Raw genomic sequence first — 27,539 nt, forward strand, 5'->3', positions numbered from 1 at the left:
ATAATTTTTTGTCCGCATAAATATATTAAACTTTCGTTCTAGTTTTTTTTTTCAAATTCCTTCGACTTTTAGCTTCGCAAAAAATTTCTGTAACCATTTTAATTCATACTTTTAAGTCAATTCATGTTTAGTCTTTATATTTTTTTTATATAAAATTTTGCAAAAATGTGAAAAATATTATAACAATCTTTCTAATAAAATTAGAACTTTTTAATAAAACATGAAATAAAACTAAACTTTTAATTGACAAAAACATTAAAATTCATATTTAATTGATGTTTTGTTAAAAAAAAAACTCTAATTTTTTGGTGATGTTTTTCACTTCGTCAATATTTTTTTTAAGCCTTCTATAAAGTAATTAATAGTATTCTTTAATTAAACAATTAAAGGCTACATGTGTTTAGAGCACTTCCATAACAATATCCCTAAAACAATTAAAAAAAAAAATCTGACAGCTTGGACCATTAACATTATTCAGTCAAGAGCTATCTCATACTAAGTCAAAACTAAAAACGCATCATGTAATAAAAAGAGTGAATAGCTGCAATGAAACAGAGCAGGTTTTTTCCCTTTATTTGGTGTGTATATATATATATATATAGAGAGAGAGAGAGAGAGACATGCTCCTCTGCTCTCTTTTTTTTTTTTATAAAAAAAATTTGATGCAAATTATACGTGAAAAATATATTTATTTGCACATGTGTTAAGAAAGACACTTTCGTGCATTTACTAAAAAAAAAATCAATGAAAAATATTTACAAATCCATCTTTAAGAATTATAATTATCTTATCACAATATTAAATAATCCTTATTTATTAATTTTGTTAAGTCTGCAACAACTTAACCCAATTTTTTCCCTCCACTAATCCCTTATTAGGTTTGCAACAACTCAATCCTAAAATTTTGGCTCTAAATTTGCATCATTAAACGTTAATCCTCAACCCTAAAATTTTGGATCTAAATTTGCATCATTAGTTTGTGATTATCCATGCTACCTCAATAAAACCCTAATATTTTCCTCTTTTTTTTCTTTATGTATCCATAACCCTGGTGAGCATTCGGAGCTCAACTAAACTTTTTGTAACCAATTTTTTTAATAAATAATAATTTACTTTTTAAATCGTAAATTGATTGAGAAAATTTTAAATAATTATTTGGTTATTTATTTTAATCAATATTATATTTGGGGAAATAATTTTTTTACTTACATGTTCCCTCTTTATTTATTCTAAACACATTTCTTGATTATTATTACAACTTACTCAACTAAAGTATATTAATTTTATATTTTAGATAGATGTTAGTAGTTTATTTGATAAATTGTGGGTTATAATAAGTAATAGTTTTTCTTATTATCTATAAGATATATAAATTTTGAATAAATATTATAATACAACCTAAAGAGAAATATTATATATGCAACCCCGAGCAACGCCGGGTAAATAATCTAGTTAATATAAATGTATTTTTGGAATAATAACAATAAATGTGAATAGATTAGTTAATTTTTGTTTATATTTTAATACATAAATATATAAAATATAATATAATTGAATGCAAAATAATACTCCCTCCATTATAAAATGTAAGAAAAATTAGTCAACAAAAATTAATGTATTTTCTTTAAAAAAACTGAGTTAATGTATTTAGTTTAAAATTTGTACCACATACATTAACTTATGTTGACCTATTTTTACTTATATTTTGGGCGGAGAAAGTACAACTCTTTATTGAGAATTCACCGATATATATTATTGTAAATATATTTTATACTATGTCACATCATGAAATACGTTTGACTTTAATTGCTACTATTTATAAAGTCAAACATATAATTTATCGAGACTTGTATTAAAAATAAACTAACAATAACAATGAATATGAAAGTGATTGAGAGAGTTTCACATTCTCATTGTGTGGGACTCTTTACCAAAAGGAATTCAAGCCTATTTGTACACACTTCTCAACCTTTAAAACACATTTCAAACCACTTGTTGTTACATGTAGTTGTCTAGTGTAGTGTTACAAGCCTTCACTTCTTTTATTCCTATTCCCTTCATTCACTCCTAAAAAGTTTGTTTAGGAGTTGAAGTGGGAAACAATGGAGAAAAAGAAACACCATTTTCTCATGCAACATTGTTGTCTTTTCCTTTTCATCTTCACCATTCTTACGACTAACATTCAAGCTTTTGATTATGGTGATGCCCTCTCAAAAAGCCTCCTTTATTTTGAAGCACAGCGTTCAGGAAGATTACCTTACAATCAACGCGTCGCTTGGCGTGATCATTCTGCCCTCATTGATGGTCTTGAACAAGGGGTTAGCTCAAATAAATATATCTAATGGTTTTTCATTTTTTTTTATTTAAATTTAAGTTAATTTTTTTTTTATATGTACATGTTTTTGTGTAGGTGGATTTGGTAGGAGGGTATTATGATGCAGGTGATCATGTAAAATTTGGTTTACCAATGGCATTTACTGTGACAATGCTTTCATGGGGTGCTATAGAATATATAGAAGAAATTGAAGGTGCTGGTGAATTACAACACACAATGGAAGCAATTAAATGGGGCACTGATTATTTCATCAAAGCTCATTCTAGTCCAAATGTTTTGTGGGCAGAGGTAATTCAATTATGAATCCAATTAATCAATTCCACTTCTTTAATTTTGTTACATTGATTATGAAGTTGATTAATTAAGATTTTAATTGAATTGTCTTAGGTTGGTTGAAATGCACCGTTTCATTTCATTGAGAAAAGAAAAGAAATAAATAAATAATAATAATATTTATATATCATAACACAACACACACACACGTGAGGAAAAAAAAAAATAATAATAATAATATTTTTATATATAGAAGTTACTAGACACACATAAAAAGAAAAATAACACTTCCCTCATTTCTTCTTTTCTCCCGTAGCGCTCTCTCTCTGTTCTCATTTTTTTTCCATTTTGTTTCTTTTCTTTCTAAAATCAATCAATTCCATACACTAATCAAACACCCATAAGGAAAAATTATTCACCTAAGGAAAGCAATTTCACATTACAAGTTAATTTGGGTTTGATTTTGGAGATTGGGGTTAGGGTTCTAAGAAGAAAAAGAAATACCCATTTTGTGAAGGTTGCTCATTGAGGTTCTTTGAGGTATATTTATCAGCTTACCTTCCAATTAGTTTATATTTAAGCATGATTATTGGATTAGAAAATTAATTTTAGGGAGTAGAGTATATAGGATTTCAACATATGAATATGATATGGACTTTCATTTACTTTGAGTTGTTATAAATATTTCAGCAATGTAGTCATGTTCTTCTGCTATTTGTTCCCTGTAAAATATGCATTGGTTTCACGTTCTGTCTAAAACAAAAGTTTGGAACAAATTAACAAGTTGAAGCTTAAACGTTATCGATAATACTAAAATATATACTCAACTTGCATTTCATGGTCATTTAGTGCTACTATTATAGTCTTGGATTGAGTATCTAATTTATGAGAAAATATTATTGATGCTCAGATACGGTGCCGGACGCTTCACATGCTTCTCCTGAGGTGATTGGAGAGCACACTTAGTGGATTCATCCTAACTGTGAGTTGATGACGATCATTATCACTTATTTTCATTACCGTCATTATTGATATTTTTATGATTTTATATGTTAAAGTGTTTATAAAAATGGGGAACACCCCCTTCGAATATTTTTCTCGTCTTGATACATGTTTAAAGTCAATGACATTATTGTGGTCTCTATTTGGATTTTATCTATGACTTATAAGCAAAGAATTACAAATTGGAATTTGATTGTGTGCTTTGACACAAGCTTGATATTTTACGAATTGTGGTTTTAAAGCTATATGTTTTGAGAAAAATGATTATTATTGCGACGACCTAGGTGCACCTAGTACGTGAATTCAATTAGGTAAAGTTACCCCATTAGATGGAGCCGCCCCTATGGAATGGCCACCATTAGGAGGAGAGGGCTATCAATGAGAGGTAAACTCCCTAATTGAACATATTTTTACATTTTGTTTTGAGTCGAGAGAAAAGAGCTATCCGTTAGATGGAGCCGCCCCTATGGAAAGGCCACCATTAGGAGGAGAGGGCTATCAACGAGATGGAGCTAGTTCTCGATTCATCCATTTTACTTATTTTCACTAAATGGAGTTTTCAATATTTTCTTTAAAGGTTTTTATTAAGACTTTCGGCAATACATATTTTTTTAAAAGGCTTGTAATGTTATGTCTTTACGATGTTGGATTTTCATTGAGGTATACCCATTTGATAGTAAACAATTATAACGTGCGGATTTTTATGTATAAACGTTTGCGGATTATAAGAATTTCATACGGCTACTAGATTTGTAAATTAATATTAAACTTTGAGAAATATAAATAATCGTGCCTTGTGTGTTTCCCTTCTAGTCGGTGGTGGTTGTTGTCTCCTCACTAAGTCCTTGTGGCTTACTCTTTCTTTTCTATTTTTTTTTTCAGATTCCCGAGCAGCTGAGTAGGAAGCTGCAAGTAGATCCGAAGTCCATCATTTCCACTTTTTGGTAGGCCTCCTTGCTGGATGGCTCTTTTGTTTATGTAGATGTTCAGTCATTGTATCTGCAGCTACATGGAGTTTAGAGGGTCTTATTTTGAGTTGTACACTTATGTAAAAATTGTCTTTTTGAGCTTCTGAATGATGGAACAGGTTTATGGACAGGATTTATATCTTGGAAACGTTAAAAATACAGGGGATACTCTGTCCAAATTTTTGTAAATATTATTTTGATGAAAATAGTTATCTGTAAATTATTTATGTCATTTGTCGAGTGTGTTCGTTAGGCTTGCCGGACTAAAATGTATAAGTCTGTGCGCCGGTCACGATTCTAGTTTTTGGGTCGTGACAAAGTTGGTATCAGAGCTCCGGTTTTAGGTCCAAGTAGCTGCAGACATAGAGTGATAATAAATTTTTGCTAGTAAATTGTGAACCGCGGCACCATTTACTCGCAAAAAGCTATTAGAACTCTATGATAGTCTCATTTGTTGACTGAATTTGTGTCTTTGATCCATGTGGTCCTTGATTGGTGTCACTTTCCTCGTTGTCTGCTTCTCTTCCTAATGAATGTTATCTTATTAGGTGAGGATGCCACCCCGGACTAGGAACGGTACTAGAAGGGAAGTTGTTGATGAGTCAAACGCACCTCCTCAAGGCACTCGTCAAAGAGGTCGGGGTCGTGGTCGAGGTGGACGTGGGGTTAACGTTAGAGGACGTGGAGTTAATGCAGATAGACATGCCCCTGTTGAAGGGTTATTCAATGTTGAGGTTCCTAGAAGAAGTCGTGGAAATCAACCTGTGGAAAATGTAAATTTACAAGGTCTACAACAGGTTGTGCAACAACTTGTTGGAATGGTTGCTGGGCAGCAACAAAGAGACCAAATACATGAAAATGTTGACGCTCAGCAAGAAGTTAGACAAGTTAATCAAGTGATGGCAGCTCCAACAAGTGGGATTCAGGTTACTTTAGCAGAATTTTTGAAACTTAAACCACCTACTTTCTCCGGATCTAGTGTGAGTGAAGACCCACAACGATTCATCGATGGATTAGAAAGGTTATGGAGAGCATTGGGATGTTCAGATGTAAGGGCAGTGGAATTGACCTCTTATCAGTTGGAAGGTGTGGCACATGACTGGTTTGAAACAGTGACACATGGAAGACAAATGGGATCACCTCCCATGGCATGGAAAGAATTCTCTGAATTATTCATGGCTCGTTTTCTTCCTGAAAGTGTTAGAGATCAATTAGCTCATGAGTTTGAGATATTCGAGCAAACAGAAGGAATGTCGGTTTCAGAGTATAGTGCCCGTTTTACACAGCTTTCTAGGCATGCTCCCTATCATATCACAGAAGAGATGCGTATCAAGAAGTTCATCAGAGGGTTAAGGGAATACATATTCAGATCAGTTGTCGGTTCTAATTGTAAGACTTTTGCGGATGTTTTGAGTTTAGCACTTCAGGTTGAACAACGACAGAAGGATAAAGGAAGTAGTAGACAAGATTCTCGCAAGAAACAACGAGTGGAAGGATCTCGCAGTAATTATTCTAATCGTGGGGGTGGATCTATGTTTGGTTATCAGGGGCAGCAAAAATCAGTATCACATAAGGGTGGTTTTAGTGCACAATCATCTGGTACAGTGCAAAGTCATAGGTCGGGTCACCGGGGGTCAACAGGATCTACTTTTCCTCATAGGCATTCTAGTGGTACGACTAGAGCTTGTTCTGTTTGTGGTAGATTTCATTCTGGAACTTGTTTTAATGATGACAGAGAGTGCTTTCAATGTGGTCAAAAGGGTCACATTAAGAAGAATTGTCCCGTACCTACAACACAACCATCATCTAGTCATGCATCAGCACCTGCAGCATTAGCATCTTCTCATACCCCTGCTGCACCTGTCAGACAAGGGGGAAATTCTTTTGCTCGGGGTTCAGGAGCATCTCAACATGAAGGTAGAGGACCTGGAGGTAAAGGTCAGTCACAAGCAGGGAGAGGTCATGCTCGAGTTTTTGCTTTGACCCGTCAAGATGCTCAGGCATCTAATGCAGTGGTTACAGGTACACTTTCTGTTTGTTCTCAAGATGCCCGTGTTTTGTTTGACCCTGGCGCTACATATTCTTTTGTATCACCATGCTTTGCTCCTCGACTTGGTAAAAGTTCATCTTTTCTAGATGAGACCTTAGTTGTGACTACACCGGTTGGTAATAATGTGCTAACAAAATCTGTATATTTTTCTTGTGAAGTATCTATTGAGGGCAAAGTATTACCCGCTGATCTAGTAGTCCTTAATATGGTAGATTTTGATGTGATTCTGGGTATGGATTGGTTGTCTTTACATCATGCTACCGTAGACTGTCGTAATAAAGTAGTGAAATTTGAACCACCCGGGGAAGCAACCTTCTCATTTCAAGGAGAACGCGATTGGGTACCAATCAATTTAATCTCATCATTGAGAGCTAACAAACTGCTAAGAAGAGGTTGTCAAGGGTACTTAGCATTGATTAGGAATATCCAAGCGGGTGAAGAAAAATTAGAAAATGTTCCCATAGTGTGTGAGTTTGCAGATGTTTTCCCAGAAGAACTTCCGGGATTACCACCTGATAGGGAAATAGAGTTCTCTATAGACTTAATTCCTGGCACTCAGCCCATATCTATACCTCCTTACCGAATGGCCCCAGCAGAACTAAAAGAGTTAAGGGAGCAGCTACAAGATCTTCTTGACAAGGGTTTTATTCGTCCTAGTACTTCTCCATGGGGTGCACCAGTATTGTTTGTAAAGAAGAAAGATGGATCTATGCGATTATGTGTAGATTACAGACAATTGAACAAGGTAACAATAAAGAATAAATATCCTTTACCTCGGATTGATGAGTTGTTTGATCAACTTCAAGGTGCCCAATGTTTTTCTAAGATTGACTTACGATCTGGGTATCACCAATTGAAGATTAAGAATGAGGATATATCAAAAACAGCTTTTCGCACACGTTATGGGCATTATGAATTTCTTGTTATGTCTTTTGGACTTACAAATGCTCCAGCTGCTTTTATGGATTTGATGAATCGTGTATTTAAACCATTCTTGGATCGATTTGTGATTGTTTTTATTGATGACATCCTTATTTATTCCAAGAGTAAAGAGGAGCACGAGCAACATCTGAGATTGGTTTTACAAACTTTAAGGGAGAAACAGTTGTACGCCAAATTCTCTAAATGCGAATTTTGGCTGGAGAGTGTGGCGTTTCTAGGACATATTGTATCAAAGAATGGAATAAGTGTTGACCCAAGCAAGGTTGAGGCAGTGCAGAATTGGCCTAGACCCACTTCAGTGAAGGAGATTCGAAGTTTTCTTGGTCTAGCTGGCTATTATCGTCGTTTTGTGAAGGATTTCTCCAAACTTGCGTTTCCATTAACTAGATTGACCCAAAAGAAAGTTGAGTTTAAATGGACCGATGCATGTGAAGAAAGCTTTCAAAGGTTAAAGGAATGTTTGATTTCAGCACCTATTTTGGCATTACCAACGAGTGGTGGAGGTTTTGTTGTTTACTGTGATGCTTCTAGAGTTGGTCTTGGTTGTGTTCTTATGCAGCATGGTAAAGTTATCGCCTATGCATCTAGACAACTTAAAAGGCATGAGCAGAATTATCCTACACATGATTTAGAGATGGCAGCAGTGATTTTTGCTCTTAAAATTTGGAGGCATTATCTATATGGAGAGACTTGTGAGATTTACACCGATCACAAGAGTCTTAAGTATATTTTTGAGCAACGAGATTTGAATTTAAGACAGAGAAGATGGGTGGAGCTTTTGAAAGATTATGACTGCACGATCTTATATCACCCTGGTAAAGCTAATGTTGTTGCAGATGCTTTAAGTAGGAAATCCATGGGTAGTCTTGCTCATTTGACCACAATTAAGAGGCCTATAGTTAAAGAATTTCAAGAAATTGTTGAAAGTGGAGTTCAATTTGAGATTGGTCATTCAAGGACATTGTTAGCCCACATGAAAATCTGTTCTACCTTAATTGATGATATCAAACAGGCTCAAAGTCAAGATTCAAATTTGATGAAGATGGTGGATGATGTGCGAAAGGGTAAAATTTCAAATTTCTCAGTTGATTCTGATGGTATTTTGTGGTTGAAGTCTCGAATTTGTGTTCCAAATGTTGGTGATTCAAGAAGAAAAATCTTACAGGAGGCTCATTATTCTTCTTATACTATTCATCCGGGTTCTAATAAGATGTATCAAGATTTACGAGAATTTTATTGGTGGGAAGGAATGAAGAGAGATGTAGCGGATTTTGTCTCTAAATGTTTAGTGTGCCAGCAAGTGAAGGCTGAACACCAGAAGCCTGCAGGTTTACTGCAACCTATTGAAATACCTGAATGGAAGTGGGAAGGCGTTGCTATGGATTTGGTTACGGGTTTACCACGAACTCAGAAGGGTTATGATTCTGTATGGGTGATTATAGACCGCTTGACAAAGTCTGCACATTTCTTACCTGTGAAGACTACCTATACTGCTTCTCAGTATGCTAAAATTTATTTAGAGGAAATTGTTTCTTTGCATGGTGTACCAATTTCTATTATCTCTGACCGTGGGGCTCAATTTACTGCTCAGTTCTGGAAGTCTTTTCAAGCTGCATTGGGAACTCGTTTGAATCTTAGTACAGCTTTTCATCCTCAAACTGATGGTCAATCTGAGAGAACTATTCAAATTCTAGAGGATATGCTCCGTGCTTGTGTTCTTGATTTTGGAGGAAGTTGGGATCGATATTTGCCTATGATGGAATTTGCATACAACAACAGTTACCAATCAAGTATCCAAATGGCACCTTTTGAGGCATTGTATGGTAGGCGATGTAGGTCTCCTATAGGATGGTTTGAAGTTGGAGAAACTAAGTTAGTAGGTCCCGAGTTGATTCAAGATGCCATTGACAAGGTTAAGTTGATTCGAGATCGCTTAGTAACTGCTCAGAGTAGGCAAAAATCTTATTCTGACAAGAGGCGACGTCCCTTAGAATTCGCAGTGGGGGAGCATGTATTTTTACGCGTTTCTCCAATGAAGGGTGTTTTGCGGTTTGGAAAAAGGGGCAAACTAACTCCAAGGTTCATTGGGCCGTTTGAGATTTTGGAGAGAGTCGGATCTGTAGCTTATCGATTAGCACTTCCACCTGATCTTTCGGGAGTTCATCCGGTCTTTCATATTTCTATGCTTCGGAAATACCTTTATGATCCTTCTCACGTAATTAATCATGAAGATGTGCAATTAGATGAGAATTTATCATACACCGAACATCCGGTAGCTATAGTAGATAAGGAAGTGAGACGTTTACGATCAAAAGATATTGTTTCGGTGAAGGTTCTTTGGAAAGGACCGTCCAGCGAAGAAACCACTTGGGAACCCGAAGAAGTAATGCGTGAAAAGTACCCACAGTTATTTGAAAATCCAGGTTAGTGGTATTTGTGTCACGATCAAAATTCGAGGACGAATTTTCTTAAGGGGGGAAGATTGAAATGCACCGTTTCATTTCATTGAGAAAAGAAAAGAAATAAATAAATAATAATAATATTTATATATCATAACACAACACACACACACGTGAGGAAAAAAAAAATAATAATAATAATATTTTTATATATAGAAGTTACTAGACACACATAAAAAGAAAAATAACACTTCCCTCATTTCTTCTTTTCTCCCGTAGCGCTCTCTCTCTGTTCTCATTTTTTTTCCATTTTGTTTCTTTTCTTTCTAAAATCAATCAATTCCATACACTAATCAAACACCCATAAGGAAAAATTATTCACCTAAGGAAAGCAATTTCACATTACAAGTTAATTTGGGTTTGATTTTGGAGATTGGGGTTAGGGTTCTAAGAAGAAAAAGAAATACCCATTTTGTGAAGGTTGCTCATTGAGGTTCTTTGAGGTATATTTATCAGCTTACCTTCCAATTAGTTTATATTTAAGCATGATTATTGGATTAGAAAATTAATTTTAGGGAGTAGAGTATATAGGATTTCAACATATGAATATGATATGGACTTTCATTTACTTTGAGTTGTTATAAATATTTCAGCAATGTAGTCATGTTCTTCTGCTATTTGTTCCCTGTAAAATATGCATTGGTTTCACGTTCTGTCTAAAACAAAAGTTTGGAACAAATTAACAAGTTGAAGCTTAAACGTTATCGATAATACTAAAATATATACTCAACTTGCATTTCATGGTCATTTAGTGCTACTATTATAGTCTTGGATTGAGTATCTAATTTATGAGAAAATATTATTGATGCTCAGATACGGTGCCGGACGCTTCACATGCTTCTCCTGAGGTGATTGGAGAGCACACTTAGTGGATTCATCCTAACTGTGAGTTGATGACGATCATTATCACTTATTTTCATTACCGTCATTATTGATATTTTTATGATTTTATATGTTAAAGTGTTTATAAAAATGGGGAACACCCCCTTCGAATATTTTTCTCGTCTTGATACATGTTTAAAGTCAATGACATTATTGTGGTCTCTATTTGGATTTTATCTATGACTTATAAGCAAAGAATTACAAATTGGAATTTGATTGTGTGCTTTGACACAAGCTTGATATTTTACGAATTGTGGTTTTAAAGCTATATGTTTTGAGAAAAATGATTATTATTGCGACGACCTAGGTGCACCTAGTACGTGAATTCAATTAGGTAAAGTTACCCCATTAGATGGAGCCGCCCCTATGGAATGGCCACCATTAGGAGGAGAGGGCTATCAATGAGAGGTAAACTCCCTAATTGAACATATTTTTACATTTTGTTTTGAGTCGAGAGAAAAGAGCTATCCGTTAGATGGAGCCGCCCCTATGGAAAGGCCACCATTAGGAGGAGAGGGCTATCAACGAGATGGAGCTAGTTCTCGATTCATCCATTTTACTTATTTTCACTAAATGGAGTTTTCAATATTTTCTTTAAAGGTTTTTATTAAGACTTTCGGCAATACATATTTTTTTAAAAGGCTTGTAATGTTATGTCTTTACGATGTTGGATTTTCATTGAGGTATACCCATTTGATAGTAAACAATTATAACGTGCGGATTTTTATGTATAAACGTTTGCGGATTATAAGAATTTCATACGGCTACTAGATTTGTAAATTAATATTAAACTTTGAGAAATATAAATAATCGTGCCTTGTGTGTTTCCCTTCTAGTCGGTGGTGGTTGTTGTCTCCTCACTAAGTCCTTGTGGCTTACTCTTTCTTTTCTATTTTTTTTTTCAGATTCCCGAGCAGCTGAGTAGGAAGCTGCAAGTAGATCCGAAGTCCATCATTTCCACTTTTTGGTAGGCCTCCTTGCTGGATGGCTCTTTTGTTTATGTAGATGTTCAGTCATTGTATCTGCAGCTACATGGAGTTTAAAGGGTCTTATTTTGAGTTGTACACTTATGTAAAAATTGTCTTTTTGAGCTTCTGAATGATGGAACAGGTTTATGGACAGGATTTATATCTTGGAAACGTTAAAAATACAGGGGATACTCTGTCCAAATTTTTGTAAATATTATTTTGATGAAAATAGTTATCTGTAAATTATTTATGTCATTTGTCGAGTGTGTTCGTTAGGCTTGCCGGACTAAAATGTATAAGTCTGTGCGCCGGTCACGATTCTAGTTTTTGGGTCGTGACATTGGTGATGGTGACACTGATCATTATTGTTGGCAAAGACCAGAGGACATGACAACATCAAGAAGAGCATTCAAGATAGATGAAAACAATCCTGGTTCAGATCTTGCTGGAGAGACAGCAGCAGCTATGGCAGCTGCTTCCATTGTGTTTAAGAAAACAAATCCACATTACTCTCATTTACTTTTACACCATGCTCAACAGGTATTAAATCTCTAATCGATACTGACACGACACGTTGGCATCCATAGTAATTTAAGAAAATAGAATAACTTATGTTACTATATGTACCAACATCTTGTTGGCGTCAAACATTAAAACATGTTGGATTCTAAAACATGTTAGATTCTGAATACGCCTCAAAATTGAAGTGACAATATCGCTTACATTATTAGTAAATGTACGAATTTAATTTGATTTGACTAGGTACTAAAATTAATAATTGTTGCAACACCTTTTGTTTGAAAATATTAAGCATGTTTGATTTTGAAAATTATGTACTAATAAAGTTGATTAATTATTGAAACCAATATATGTTTTGTTTTTGTGTAGTTGTTTGAGTTTGGAGACAAGTATAGAGGAAAATATGATGTAAGTGTTGGAGTAGTGAAAAGTTACTATGCGTCGGTGAGTGGATACATGGATGAGTTGTTATGGGCTGCCACGTGGCTTTATAAGGCCACCGACAAAGAAGAGTATTTAGATTATGTAATTAACAATGCTAATCTCTTTGGTGGCACTGGTTGGTCCATAACAGAGTTCAGCTGGGATGTCAAATATGCAGGTCTCCAACTCATTGCTTCTCAGGTAAACTTTCTTAATTTACTTTCCATTTTATCCTAAGTTTTAAAAAAATGGTTTGTACCATATTAAAATCTTTGATATCATTGATGCAACTATAATATTGATTTGGATATCACTGCAAACGTACCATAACCGTAATTGAAGTGACATCAAGCCATCACACACACTAAGTGATGAGAAGAAAATCTTATATTAAAAAGGTAAAATGATATACTTATTTTTGAAGAAAATCTTGTTAAAATCACACTTATTTTAGAAATATTCTTAAGATCTGTGAAGGTAATCTATAACCATACTCTTATCTGTTAAGTTCTTGGTGAGTGTGTGAGTGAGCTTTTTTTCCCTCAAAATTTTCTTTGGTCCATGTGGAGTGGCATATTTCTATTCAACTTTATATAGATTTGGCTTTACTAATTTGAAAACGATAGGTTAAATCTTACTCCATTATTTTTAAAATGTCATTCATGGAGTATGCATGAATTAAAGTATATAGGTGTATTATCTTTAGGTATCATAAAATGAAAAACTATTAAAAGTGTATACAAGAGCATGCACGTGCTGCTGCCTGGTGGTGCTTTAGCTTTGCATCATGTGTATAATTAAAGTGATGTTGCTTATGGTTGAGCCTAATGTTGGAGAAACAAGAGGATGTGGAAATGGAATGATATACTTTTAAATCAAATTTCAACAATAAAATGTAATTTTAAAAAGGAAAATGCTATTTCTAGCGAGAGATAGGCATAGCAAGATTTTCCCGACATAGCTGACAAGTGTTTATTGCATGGTTTATTGTTCACATCCTATTTTTCAGCCACATCTCCGTGTATTGTGGCAAATAGTGCATTGTGATTGACTACTCTTTATTCTTAAAGAAATCGTGATGCTTCTTTTCTAGAGATATAACACTGCTCTTTTAAAAATGGTTGGAAGGAGAGACATCATTAAAAGTGATCGGTCAAATTCTTCAATAAAGATTAGTCATCGACAAAGTTAGTGGATATTTTGCACCAATAATAAGATAACCAAAGAACATGTAATTTGATCTAAAGAAATAAATTGAGTTGAATCAATAAAACTAAGTCAAAACATCATGTTCTTCACATGCTTGCTTATTAGTATTAGAGAGTAGCAAAGTATTTACAATCTAACTAAGATGCCATTTTTTGCAGTTTTTAAACCAAGCAAAACACAAGAAACATAGTGATATACTTGAACAATATAGGTCAAAAGCAGAGTACTATATATGTTCATGTCTCAACAAAAACATCAATGGAACCAATGTGGAAAGAACTCCAGCTGGATTACTATATGTTAGACAATGGAACAACATGCAACATGTTTCAACAGCATCATTTTTACTAACAATCTACTCTGACTATCTCAAAAACACCAATCAAAAACTCACATGTCATGGAGGCATTGTTGACCATGAAGAAATTCTAAGTTTTGCAAAATCACAAGTTGATTACATTTTGGGCTCAAACCCTATGAACATGAGCTACTTAGTGGGCTATGGGCCTAGTTACCCTAAAAGGGTCCATCATAGAGGAGCATCAATTATGTCATATAAGGAGAATAAAGGGTTTATTGGTTGTACTCAAGGGTATGATAATTGGTACAGTAAGGAAGATCCTAACCCTAATGTTTTGGTTGGAGCTTTGGTTGGTGGTCCTGATTGGCAGGACAATTTTGAAGATAAAAGGAACAATTTTATACAAACTGAGGCTTGCACATATAATACTGCCCCTTTAGTAGCTCTTTTTGCAAAGTTCTTGCATATTGAAGACAATAAAATGGTACATGATTGTAATTCACTTTTGGTTGCTTCCTTTAAATAAATAAATATATAGTAAAAGAAAATTTAATACTAGTATTATATGTCTTGTAAGGAAAATTAACCTTTTTATCATTCTAGATTATGAGTATTTGTAGTACAATAGATATTTTTTACAATCAAAGATGCTCTTTATTATGTCTCGAAAAAATTGAGATTTGTTATTATAAATTTTGGGATTAAATAAAAGATAAATACGCACATTCCTAGAACTCTCTTAGCGTCTCCATGTTTATTCATTTCAAATTTTGACCTCAACTCTAATTTGAGCCTTTGAATTTCTTTCTTTCTTGAGTTTGCTAGAGTGCAACTTTCAAATACCTAGAGTGCAACTTTCAATCAACTTAAAATCAAACAATTTCAAATACCTAAAACTACCACATTTCACTCTAAACAACATCTAAAATACAATTCCTAACTTAATTCATCACTAACAATTATAAAAACTAACATGCAAGCAAAATTTATAAAAAACCTAAAAATGTTAAATTTCTTAAAAAATTCAAAATTTTCAAACAAAAAAATGCAATGAAGTAGGATAATCATCACTTACTTGATATTGTGGGAGAAATTGGCTTTGAATGACGTAAGAATGGTGAAAATCGCACTTGGAGGAGAAAATTTCGTATTTTGAGAAGTTGGAAAAATGAAGGAACTGTGTTTCTGTTTTGCTGATAAATGACTTAGCGTGACTTAAGTCACGCAGAATACATGACTAGTGTGATTTAACTCACACAGGGGCAATTTCGGAATTTCAGTTGGGAGCGAGCAATTTTTGTTGGGGTAAAGAGCAGAATTCTAGTTATTTTGCTGCAATCAATCCACACTTCATCTTCTTTTCTTTTCTGCTCCTGCTTCATTTCACTTTCTGCTCCTCTTCTTTCTGTGACCTGCAACACTTATACCTCACTTCTTTTTCTTCCATTTTTCACTTCTTTTTCTTTGTGAGAGCATTAGTGGTTTGCAAGTGCTAGTGTTGCAATGTCTCCATTTATTCAAAAAGTTACCTTATTATGTGTGCTAGTGTTTTCAGCGGTGGATAATATTGTTGGAGTTCATGTGAATATTGTCAATTCTTTAGAAGGCAATTTATTTAGACTTATCTCTTCATTGCTATTATAATCACTAGCAGAAAGACGGGCACTATCGTGCCCGTCTGTCCGCTCTTTCTACTGCGCTAACGCATGTGATTATTTTATTATGTGTGTTTGTATAATTTTGATTAAATTTTTTAAATTTTTAAATATTAATGGAAATTATTGATATATTGATTTATAAACAAAATATTGTCAAGTTATATAACAATTATTTATGAACTCAACATATTTTAGTTTGTCTGCATATAAAATAAAGAAAAAATAATGATATTTTATTGTTTATTCTAATAGTAATTAGTAACATCATAACATAATGTATAAATGACATTTTATGTAAAAGAAACATTGTTATGATTGCGATAAAATAATATCTTTAAAAACTACATTTTTCGTAAAGTCTCCATCTTCTCCTTCTATTTTTCCTTCATTAATGAGAACTTTTGTTGAATTTTGAGAAACTCCTCTCGATAAAGCTACATATAATTGACCATATGTCGTGGAAGATAGATTCCGACATTGAGAATGGTCTGCCCTTTAACATTAATTTTTGCTCACATTTGTTACTAATATTTTTTTAGAGGATTTAAAGTCCAATCTTTAACACAATATTTTGCTCACGTTTGTCACTAATATTTTTTTCCAAAGGATTTAAAGTTCAATCTTTAACATTATTTTTTGCTCACGTTTGTTACTAATATTTTTTTTAGAGTATTTAAAGTTCAATCTTTAACATTATTTTTTTCTCACGTTTGTTACTAATATTTTTTTAGAGGATTTAAAGTCCAATCTTTAACATTATTTTCTGCTCACGTTTGTTACTAATCTTTTTTTTAGAGAATTTATTTATAGTCCAATCTTCAACAATAATTTTTGCTCACGTCTATTACTAATCTTTTTTTAAAGGATTTAAAGTCTAATCTTTAACAATATTTTTTTCTCACGTTTGTTACTAATTTTTTTAGAGGATTTAAATTCTAATATATAACATTATTTTTTGCTCACGTTTGTTACTAATCTTTTGTTTTAGGGGATTTAAAGTCCAATCTTTTCCATTATTTTTTACTCACGTTTGTTACGATTGATCAAAGACTAAGGATGAGTAATTTATATCAACAAAATAATATGGAATACTATTTTTAGTGGAAGGGATATGAAAATACTTGACAATCTTTGTCGGTTGTATTGAGGGGAACAACACAGATTTACAACATAAAAGCGGCTGATAAAAAAGTAACATGAGTTGTTGTTTTGTGCTAGTTTTTTTGTGAGTTTGATCTTTGGTTAAATGAGGTAAAAGAGGGTTAACGGTGACGATTAGTGACATGGATTACTAATCCACGTATTATTTTATAATTGACTATTTGTATTTAAAATTAAGGGTATTTTTGGAAAGAAAAGTCCAACCCAAAGGTGTGCTTATAGATTAAAAAAAAGCACACTATCATAGTTTGTATAAGCAATTATAAACCAGCAAAGTCAAATAATTCTTAAAATTAATCGTAAATAATTTGAATCATAATCACTTATAAACCAGCAAAGTCAAATAGTCCATAAAATTAATCAACTTTGATTAGTTGTAACATGAAAGAAAAAAAAACTTATTGGTTAATTCTGAATTATGATGCAGAGGGCGGAGAGAGGTTGAGAAAAACTAAACAATGCGGGAACGAACTATGAACTGTGAGAACCCTACTTATTAATATTTTTAATATAGTGCTAACAAATCTTTTTCTAAAAGATTTTGAATCATAATACTTTGCTCACGTTTATTATTAATATTTTTATCAGAAGATTTAAAGTCCAATTTTTAACATTATTTTTTTCTCATGTTTGTTACTAATCTTTTTTTTTTGCTCACGTTTGTTACCAATCTTTTATTAGAGGATTTAAAGTCTAATATTTAACATTATTTTTTGCTCATGTTTGTTACTAATATTTTTTTAGAGGATTTAAAGTCCAATCTTTAACAATATTTTTTGCTCACGTTTGTTACTAATCTTTTTTTAGATGATTTATAGTCCATTTAATATAGTGCTAACAAATCTTTTTCTAAAAGATTTTGAATCATAATATTTTGCTCACGTTTGTTACTAATATTTTTATCAGAGGATTTAAAGTCCAATTTTTAACATTATTTTTTGCTTAGTTTGTTACTAATCTTTGTTTTTTCTCACGTTTGTTACTAATCTTTTATTAGAGGATTTAAAGTCTAATCTTTAACATTATTTTTTGCTCATGTTTGTTACTAATCTTTTTTTTAGAGGATTTAAAGTCCAATCTTTAACAATATTTTTTGCTCACGTTTGTTACTATTATTTTTTTAGAGGATTTATAGTCCAATCCTCATCGGCTATTATTTTTGTTTAAAAAAAAAACTCATAGACTCGTGAGAAATAAAGCAGGAAAAAACATAAACTTTGGATTATTTTTTTTCATAAGTGATTATTGTTCAACTTTGATTTTCTCAAATTCTGATTCATTCATTCTTCTAACAAAAAAAAAGTAAAAACAAAGCTTGAATTGTAATGTTGGCGGAAAGTAAATTGCTCGAAGGATAAAACAGAAAGATATTCAATTCATGAAGTGGACCTTAAAAATACTCCATTCAATGGTGCTTCAGAAGTATTAATCAAGTTCGTAAGCCTTGGAACTTTCTAATTTTTTAGAGGTGATGAGATGTGATCAGAGGGTACTATGATGAATTCTGGATCGATTTGAATTCATGAGAAGAGACATAAAGAATGCAAATATAATTTTTAAACTTTTTGTGAGTTTGATATGTTGTTAACGGTGGTAAAAGAAAGTTAACGGTGAGGATTAGTGACATTGATTATTAATCCACATGTTATTTTATAATTGGTTATTTGTATTTAAAATTAAGGGTATTTTTGAAAAGAAAATTCCAACCCAAAAGTGTGGTAATTTTCTTTATATATATAATATAGATGATGATCTCGGAAATCATCTTCTTCATCATGGTGGTAACTTTGGTTTTAGTTTTCGTCCTAAACAAATTCCTTTTGGCAGCACAAAATTCTCATGTACCTTTACATGGAAAGGCGAATCACATAAGTTTAATATATACCAAATTGGTGACGAGCGTACTACTGAATGTGACTATTGCAATTGGTTTATATTCAAATCAGGACCATGTAGAAAATATGGACCAACGCTTGAATGCATTCAATGGACCAACGCGAAGAACCTACCTTGATTGATCTATATCACCACGGGGAGAACCTCAAAATTCTCGTTGATGCTCAATCTGGCGAGTTCTCAAAATTAAGAACTCTAATTTTTGTACTTTCACCTCAATTTAATTTTCTAGGTTACTTTCTTCGAATCCTTCACCTGTAACTTATCTTATAGTCAAATGGATTTGAATTGCATTGAAATTGTGTTTGTGTAAATGAAATATTAAGTGAAATCCATGAATAATCACTTTTGGTTCTAGTTCAATTCATTCCTATGGACCCTAGAAACTTGTATTGGTGTTATATAATTCTGAATTTCTCTTTGGAGCATGTGAGTTGTTGTTATGCTGCATCAAAGTTTAGAGCACTACTGAGTTAGGGTCTTATTGGATAAGTAGCTTATTTGGAGCTTATAGCGCTAACACTTCTCATGATAAGCGCTTATGTATAAGGTTACATAAGGTAGTTTTATAGCAAATGATAAAATAAAGTTCAGTTTGTCAGATCATTAGTACAAACTTCAGTTTCTAAATCTATGTAGAGAACTTATATATATAGTTACAAGTTTAAGGCCTTGTTTGGCTAGATATATTTGAGACTAACTAACCATACTCTAATAAGGATACTCCTTAAAATAAAAAAGTAAACACAAACAACAAAGAAAAAGCAAAATATCGAGGCAGCAGGCACCCAATCCCTTAACATACTAGAATTACAAACTCCCTAGATTTTTGTTTGCAGAGGACTTGTTAAACTTATGTGCCTCTTCAGGTAGGTTGTGCTCTTGTTTTGCTTTTGGGGTTTGTGAGCTTTAGTTTTGTATCTTTGGGAAGGATTACTCTGTTGTCAATAGCGGCCGTGCCGACTGCTATAGCGGAGCGGAGCGGAAAAACCAGGACCACCGCACCAGGTCACGTCGACGCGTCTCAGCGCGTGTCAAAAGTTGAAAGCGGCCAAAGCGGACCTATAAATAGTAAAACAATAACTTGTACTAGCTGTATATAATTGGTATTAGTCATTTTCGATTTTGCTATCCCTTTTATTTCATATTATGAATACTTCATGAAATTTTGAGTAATGTTTAGGCTTTATTTGCGAGTTTGGAGGGGAAGGGAGGGGAAGGTTTGGGAAAAAAGGAAGGAGTAAGTGGAAGAAATAGAGGAAAATGGGAGGGGAGGACTTTGGGGGGTTAACTTTTCTTCATAATATTAAACCCTCCTCATTTGGGGGAACTAAAAAATTGTATTGGAGGAGGGTTTTGGGGGGTTTTGGAGGGTTGATATGAATTCTTCAAATTTAATCTATGTTGTTATATTATTTTTAAAATTAAAAATATAGTAATCATATGCATTAATTTATCATTCTCTATAAAACTGCTCTTTTAAAAAAAATTGAAAGATTTCTCCATTTTCTCTCACATTTTCCACCCTTTAAAGCCTTTCCCCTCCCCTCCAAACTCGCAAACAAAGCCTTAGGGTGTGTTTGGGAAGAGGGTTTAGGAGGGGAAGGGAGGGGAGGGCTTACATTCCTTTTTTAATTTAAAGACATTATAAAATGATTTTTAAAAAACTTGAATTAACAATATGATAAATGATCATATAATACTTCAAAAACACTTAATTTATCTTAAAAAGACATTTTACATTGTTCGTAATTTAAAAAATAAAAGTGAGCCCTCCCCTCCCCTCCTAAACCCTCTTCCCAAATACACCCTTAAGGTATTTTAGTATTTCTTTTTTAATAGTATGGTATCTAGCATTAAATTTATTAGTGGCCGCACTACCGAAATAGCGCCCGCTACGCGCCCCGCTCCTGCACCGCGCCAATTATTGAGTTGGCCGCGCCGCGCCACATTTCCGCGTTGACACAGAGGGATTACATAAACCTAGGAGAAGATAAGAAAGGCATGGTCATGATCTAAATAACACGTAATTATATTTTCCAGGGCTTACTCAAGGTTGGCGAAGATGGTTTCAGTGTTATCCTTTCACAAGTAAATGGTTCTCAATTAATGTGAGTTTCAAACAAATAATTCATGTGTACATTGCTTTTCTGGTTTGTTAAGTTCATTCATGCTTTAGATTAAATAATACAAATGATATTTTTCCCATAATAGTTAATGTGTACCTTGTTACTGTTTATTCTGACTGCTGGGTTACCTATGTTTAATTTGCTAATGAATTTGATGAAATTTTTCAACCTTAGGTTAGGTCCATTTAAATTAGTCTCAGATCAAGGATCTTCTAAAAATGTTGAGGTATATAGGCAAAATTCAACTTGTGTGAAAAATAGTTAATGTTTATGCCTTTGTAGGATCAGTTCAATTTTTCTTTTCATATACTATTTTTGAAAAGTTTATGCATACTGTTGAAACTATATGTTTGTGAATTCTATACGTCATAATGGTTTCAATCAGTTTGAAAGTTATCTACATATTATGCATAATGACATAGTATTGTGAGATACAAAAACTTACGTTGCTTTCATTAAGGCAAATGGCATTGATGATACTTGTATTTCCTATAAAACTCGTAGGCAGAAAACAGTCAATCGATTAGAATGAGACAATTGTTCAAATTTGAGTAACTAAAGCTTTATACTCGTGTATCATACATAGGTTGAAACCAGATTTCCCGAGTTTTCAAAAGATTATCGACACAACCAGAGTTCCAAAGAAGCATGTGTTGATTGTAGAGATAAAGTTGCAGAACTTTTATTAATTGACTTTCCTTCATTAAAACCTGTCATAATATAATTTGTGTGTTTTAGATTCTAAACAATACATGATAAATAAATTACATAGAAATTATGGATAGAAAACCAAAAGTGGTCACAAACATGTTATCATCATGTCAAGTATGGGATTCAACGTCAATTGACTATCTTTTTAAATAACTTTTTTGATTTGATATGTTTATTTTGCAATTGCTGCAACTGAAAATGGTCCATAGGGCCCAAAAAAGTGATTAAGTTTAGAGTTATCTATGGGATAGTTTTAGCTTCATCTGAAAAGAAATAAACTGAACATTTTTTCCGACAAAAAATCGACTGAACATATACTATTAACATTTAGATGTGTCTTTTTATCGGTAGTGGTCGGGGTTTGAACTCGGACCTTGCATATTTTATGCATTGTCCCAATCAACTGAGCTAAGCTCACGAGGACATCTAGATGTGTGTCTATATGTAGTAGAAAGAATAGTGCAAACAATATCAATATATAAACAATAACGGTTTTCTCATTCTCTGTTACCATATCCACTTCACATTTGATTCAATTTTATTCATAATATATAGTAATCATTTTGATTTGTAAAAAAAAAAAAAAAGTTAATATAGTGTACATGGCTTTCTCCTAAAAAATTAATATTGAACGTAGCTTTAGTTATTATAATAATAAATCTAGGGTTCACACAATTGTGACATGCAAATTTACCTCTTTCTCAATACCATGTATTCAAAATCTTGGTTCTAGACAATGTGAGATTTGAGTAAACTATTTAAGAACTTTTTCTTTTGTTTTTGTCATGTCTCGTATATATAACATTAATATTTCCCCCAGTTTGGCAGATTGGACTTTGAAGTACATTTTAAGGCTTGAACAACACAGTAATGGCTGTTTTCCCAGCTCTCATGCTCATATTTAACCAGTGTTTCGCCACCCTAACTCAAACCTTGAACCTGTGTTTCACTGCCCTCACTCAAACCTTGAACTTGTGGTTCATTGCCCTCACTCAAACCTTGAACCTGTTGTTCACCGTCCTCACCCAAACCATCACCGCGCTCCCTCAAACCTTGAACTTGTGATTCACCGCCCTCACCCAAACCTTGAACTTGTGGTTCAACACCCTCACTCTCACACTTCATCATTGGTTGGCCACTCTCAGTGTCACTCTAAATCAATATTTAACCATCCTCACTATCACTCCGAAGACTTATTTCCCCGCCACTCACCGCAAGATAACCGTTGTTGCTTCTATCGCAGCCAGTATCCAATTCGGGTGGGCACTCCAATTCTGCCTCCTATTCCCTTATATTCAATACCTTGGACCAGCACCGGCCCAACATATTTTCAGGCCTAAAACGGACTATAATATGAGGCTTTTTTAATGAGTAATTAATATAAATTCATAGGTTTTATAAAAAAAAATTACAATTAAAATGAAAAAAAAATTATTGCATTATAAAAGTGGATGTGTTGAACCTATGTTGTAAGCATCATAAAGTTCGCGTCTACCATCTTTGCTTCACGACCAAGTTGTATAATTCATTTGTTGTGTGACATATATGCCCGCACGCACGCGCAAACACACACACACACACACACACGCACGCACGCGCGCACACACACACAATTTTGTCTATTGTGAGACCTTTATTCTAAATCCAAAATTCAGGAGCCTAAAGCGAGGGCTTGGGTCGCCTTACCCTTAGGCCAGCCCTGCCTTGGACTCCCACACAAGTGGATTGCCTACATATGCATTTTCGGCCGGATATTGGGCATTGGTGGTCCAGCCACTCGTTAGCTACTATAGCGATCACAGCCGTTTGAGTTTTGGCCGTCGCCGACCATTCATTGCATGTGATGTCATTGGAGTTGTCATCAGTGTCTTGATCATTGGATATGCGGGTGATCTTGGTCATGCTTTAGGTAACAACCTCTGTAAGAAACCAAAGCAACATACCCTTCTGATTTTCATCTTAGGCTTCTCAATGTTTGATGTAGCAAATAACACCGTCCAATCATCGTGTCGGGCCTTAATCGGCGACCTTGCCGTCGGTGATCTCAACCGAGTGAGAATGGGACATGGATTGTATTCTTTCTTCAAGGCATAGATCACAAAGGAGTGAAAGCTTGATTTTGGGTGTTTTCTCCTTTGATTTTGCCTGATGCGTTTCAACACTCAGGGAAGAGTTCTAAGAAGCAAAGCATGATGGTAAGGATAAGAGTTGCAAAAAAGCCAAAATCTAAAGACCACATTGTTTTTTTAGGGATAAAGAGAGCATTGTTGTTGTTGTAGTCGATGGAAACCACCTCCAATCGGAGTGTTGTCCAGCATCAGGCTATCGGAGTGGGCTGAACGACAAATGCAAGTACTGCACTGATGACTGCCGCGATAGCATCAATCACAAATGTAGGCAAGTTGCCGCCTCTAAACAAAAAATTCCAGTGTCCTCTCAATGAACGCTCGGCAAGATGCTTGAAGCATGTTGTTTGCCGCTTGGAATATCCAACATCCCAACACAAAAGAACCACATCTTGGGTCTTTGGTTTCTTATACATTTCGTCATCGATTGCATGGCCAAGATCAGCCGTGAAACCAATAAGCAAGGAAGTAGAGGCAACTACAATGAAGCCACATAAGAAGTTCAAAAAATAAAACACCTATAAAACACCTATGAAGCACAACAGGGGTCGGGTAAGGTAAAAAAACAACTCCTTTAACTCACTATTTTTACTTGCTAAATTTTGAGAAATGATATTTTTACAACCATTTTGGTACAACTTTTGTACAACTTTCTCTCTCATACTCACATTATGTTTTTATTTTCTCTCTTCCTTTTTCTCTCTCTATTGTTTTTTACCAATGAGAAGAGAGAACAATAAAGTTGTCTCAAAGATTGTACCAAAATGGTTGTCAAAATATCACTACTCTAAATTTTATACATAAGGAAAAAATAAAATTAAAAAGTCAAATGTATATCAACGGTAAGTTTCATATGCAATTTGAATGTCCGTTAATATTAAAATACTTTTAGAAAAATGAGATTTATAGGATAGTACAATTGAATTTCCTTCTTATTGTAAGACTTCACACACACACGCACGCACACGTGCGCGGGAGCGCGCGCACACACACACACAAATATATATATATATATATATATATATATATATATATATATATATATATATATAGCTGAGTCCTCCAATCATATTTTCCTCCAATGTCCTATTACAGCTCAGCTATGGGACTGGCTAAGCAAGGGCACTGGTCAGCCTATTGATCTTTCTTCTGGTCATAATCTGGTTCTGAGCAGTGTTGGAGTTGGTGGCAAAATGGCGCATCAGATTGTAAATTCTGCTATCATACACACCATTAGGTGTATATAGCTTGAAAGAAATAATCGTTACTTCAATGACAAGCACAACTCCATAGGCACTATGCTCAACATCATTCAGTCAGAGGTTAAATTCGGCTTCCACCTTATTCTTTTTAATGGTGCTGCTGCTATGTCTGATCTTAGAAGAATATCTCAATTTTTTGGAATACCTTTGAATTCTAAAGTGTTGAAGCCTAACCAAGATATCAGTTGGTCACCTCCTGCAGTGGGATGTCTTAAATTTAACTGTGATGGCTCTGCTTTTGGCACTCCCCTAGTGGATCCATTGGTTTTGTCTTAAGAGATTTCAGTTCTGCTTTTTTAGGAGCTATGGTTCAAAATATAGGTTATGCCTCTCCCCTTGATGCTGAATTCAGTGCTTGTATGTTAGCCATTGAAAAAGCTATGGAGTTACATTTGACAGACATTTGGCTTGAAACTGACTCAACCATAGTGGTCATACTGTTGAAACTATATGTTTGTGAATTCTATACGTCATAATGGTTTCAATCAGTTTGAAAGTTATCTACATATTATTCATAATGACATAGTCTTGTGAGATACAAAAACTTACGTTGCTTTCATTAAGGCAAATGGCATTGATGATACTTGTATTTCCTATAAAACTCGTAGGCAGAAAACAGTCAATCGATTAGAATGAGACAATTGTTCATAGGTTGAAACCAGATTTCCCGAGTTTTCAAAAGATTATCGACACAACCAGAGTTCCAAAGAAGCATGTGTTGATTGTAGAGATAAAGTTGCAAAACTTTTATTAATTGACTTTCCTTCATTAAAAGTACCTGTCATAATATAATTTGTGTGTTTTAGATTCTAAACAATACATGATAAATAAATTACATAGAAATTATGGATAGAAAACTAAAAGTGGTCACAAACATGTTATCATCATGTCAAGTATGGGATTCAACGTCAATTGACTATCTTTTTAAATAACTTTTTTGATTTGATATGTTTATTTTGCAATTGCTGGAACTGAAAATGGTCCATAGGGCACAAAAAAGTGATTAAGTTTAGAGTTATCTATGGGATAGTTTTAGCTTCATTTGAAAAGATTTAAACAATTTGAACTAAGTTTTATCTATGTTTCATGGAATCAATCGTATATGAAGTTAATTCATGATTTTTTATGTGTTAACTTGTGTTAGTTAAATTTATATTCATCCATTTACGATGTTTTTTTATGACAGATTCATTTTTCATAAATCAGTGGCTCCAACAGCAGCATCTTCAGATTCCTCTACCTGCCACCAAGCTAGGCTCGATAGCTATTGAAGGTAATTATGTTAACCTGTGTCAGTTCGTATTTCATTGTGTTTGAAACTTAATGAAGATATGCTTATCTCTGTTTTGTTGATATGTAGCTGCTCTTAAAAGAGCCAATGTTGATCCATCAATTGTGGAAGAAGTATTCTTTGGGAATGTCCTTGGTGCTAATTTGGGGCAAGCTCCAGCTATACAAGCTGCTCTTGGAGCAGAACTATCGAAATCCGTAGTCTGCACTACTGTTAACAAAGTTTGCGCATCAGGAATGAAAGGTATGAAATATATTATAAACAAGGAATTCGTTTTGCATCTTTTAATTTTTATTTTTCTAATGAAAGAACAAAGTAAATAAACCTTTTTTGGTTAACTGCAGCTACGATGCATGCTGCACAGAGTATTCAATTGGGTATAAATGATGTTGTTGTGGCTGGTGGTATGGAGAACATGTCTAGTGTACCTGAATACCTGGCAGAAGCAAGGTCAATATTGACATAATAAGCGCTCAATCTCTCCAACCCAACATCTTACATAATAAGCAAATTTTGGCCTCTAACCCTATGAACATGAGCTACTTAGTGGGCTATGGGCCTAGTTACCCTAACAGGGTCCATCATAGAGGAGCATCAACTATGTCATATAAGGAGAATAAAGGGTTTATTGGATGTACTCAAGGGTATGATAATTGGTATAGCAAGGAAGATCCTAACCCTAATGTTTTGGCTGGAGCTTTGGTTGGTGGTCCTGATTGGCAAGACAATTTTGAAGATAAAAGGAGCAATTTTATGCAAACTGAGGCTTGCACATATAATACTGCCCCTTAGTAGCTCTTTTTGCAAAGTTCTTGCATATGGAAGACAATAATATGGTACATGATTGTAATTCACTTTTGGTTGCTTCCTTTAAATAAATATATAAAGTAAAAGAAAATTTAATACTAGTATTATTATATGTTTCTCGTAAGCCAAATTAACATTTTTATCATTCTTGATTATGAGTGATTTGT

At 33.8% G+C, this 27,539-nt stretch overlaps 2 protein-coding genes and 1 pseudogene across 2 annotated transcripts; all 3 read left to right on the forward strand.

Annotated features, from left to right (window-relative positions):
• Positions 1-1,933: 1,933 nt before the first annotated feature.
• On the forward strand, positions 1,934-14,889 carry LOC146924380 (endoglucanase 11-like). Its single transcript, XM_085709416.1, has 5 exons — positions 1,934-2,318; positions 2,411-2,624; positions 12,220-12,419; positions 12,768-13,022; positions 14,189-14,889. The coding sequence occupies exons 1-5, from the start codon at positions 2,103-2,105 to the stop codon at positions 14,855-14,857; spliced, it is 1,554 nt and encodes a 517-aa protein (XP_085565542.1). The 5' UTR covers positions 1,934-2,102; the 3' UTR covers positions 14,858-14,889.
• A 7,867-nt stretch (positions 14,890-22,756) lies between these two features.
• Positions 22,757-27,539, forward strand: part of LOC146924381 (sucrose transport protein SUC2-like) — a 75,387-nt pseudogene continuing 70,604 nt past the window's right edge.
• LOC146924382 (acetyl-CoA acetyltransferase 2-like) lies at positions 25,388-27,476 on the forward strand. Its single transcript, XM_085709418.1, has 3 exons — positions 25,388-26,547; positions 26,635-26,808; positions 26,910-27,476. Exons 1-3 carry the CDS (start codon positions 26,454-26,456, stop codon positions 27,029-27,031), a joined length of 390 nt encoding a protein of 129 aa, XP_085565544.1. The 5' UTR covers positions 25,388-26,453; the 3' UTR covers positions 27,032-27,476.

Source organism: Medicago sativa, chromosome 5 (assembly GCF_051527215.1).
Source record: "Medicago sativa cultivar Bolivia chromosome 5, Bolivia_mono, whole genome shotgun sequence".
Classification (NCBI taxonomy): domain Eukaryota; kingdom Viridiplantae; phylum Streptophyta; class Magnoliopsida; order Fabales; family Fabaceae; genus Medicago; species Medicago sativa.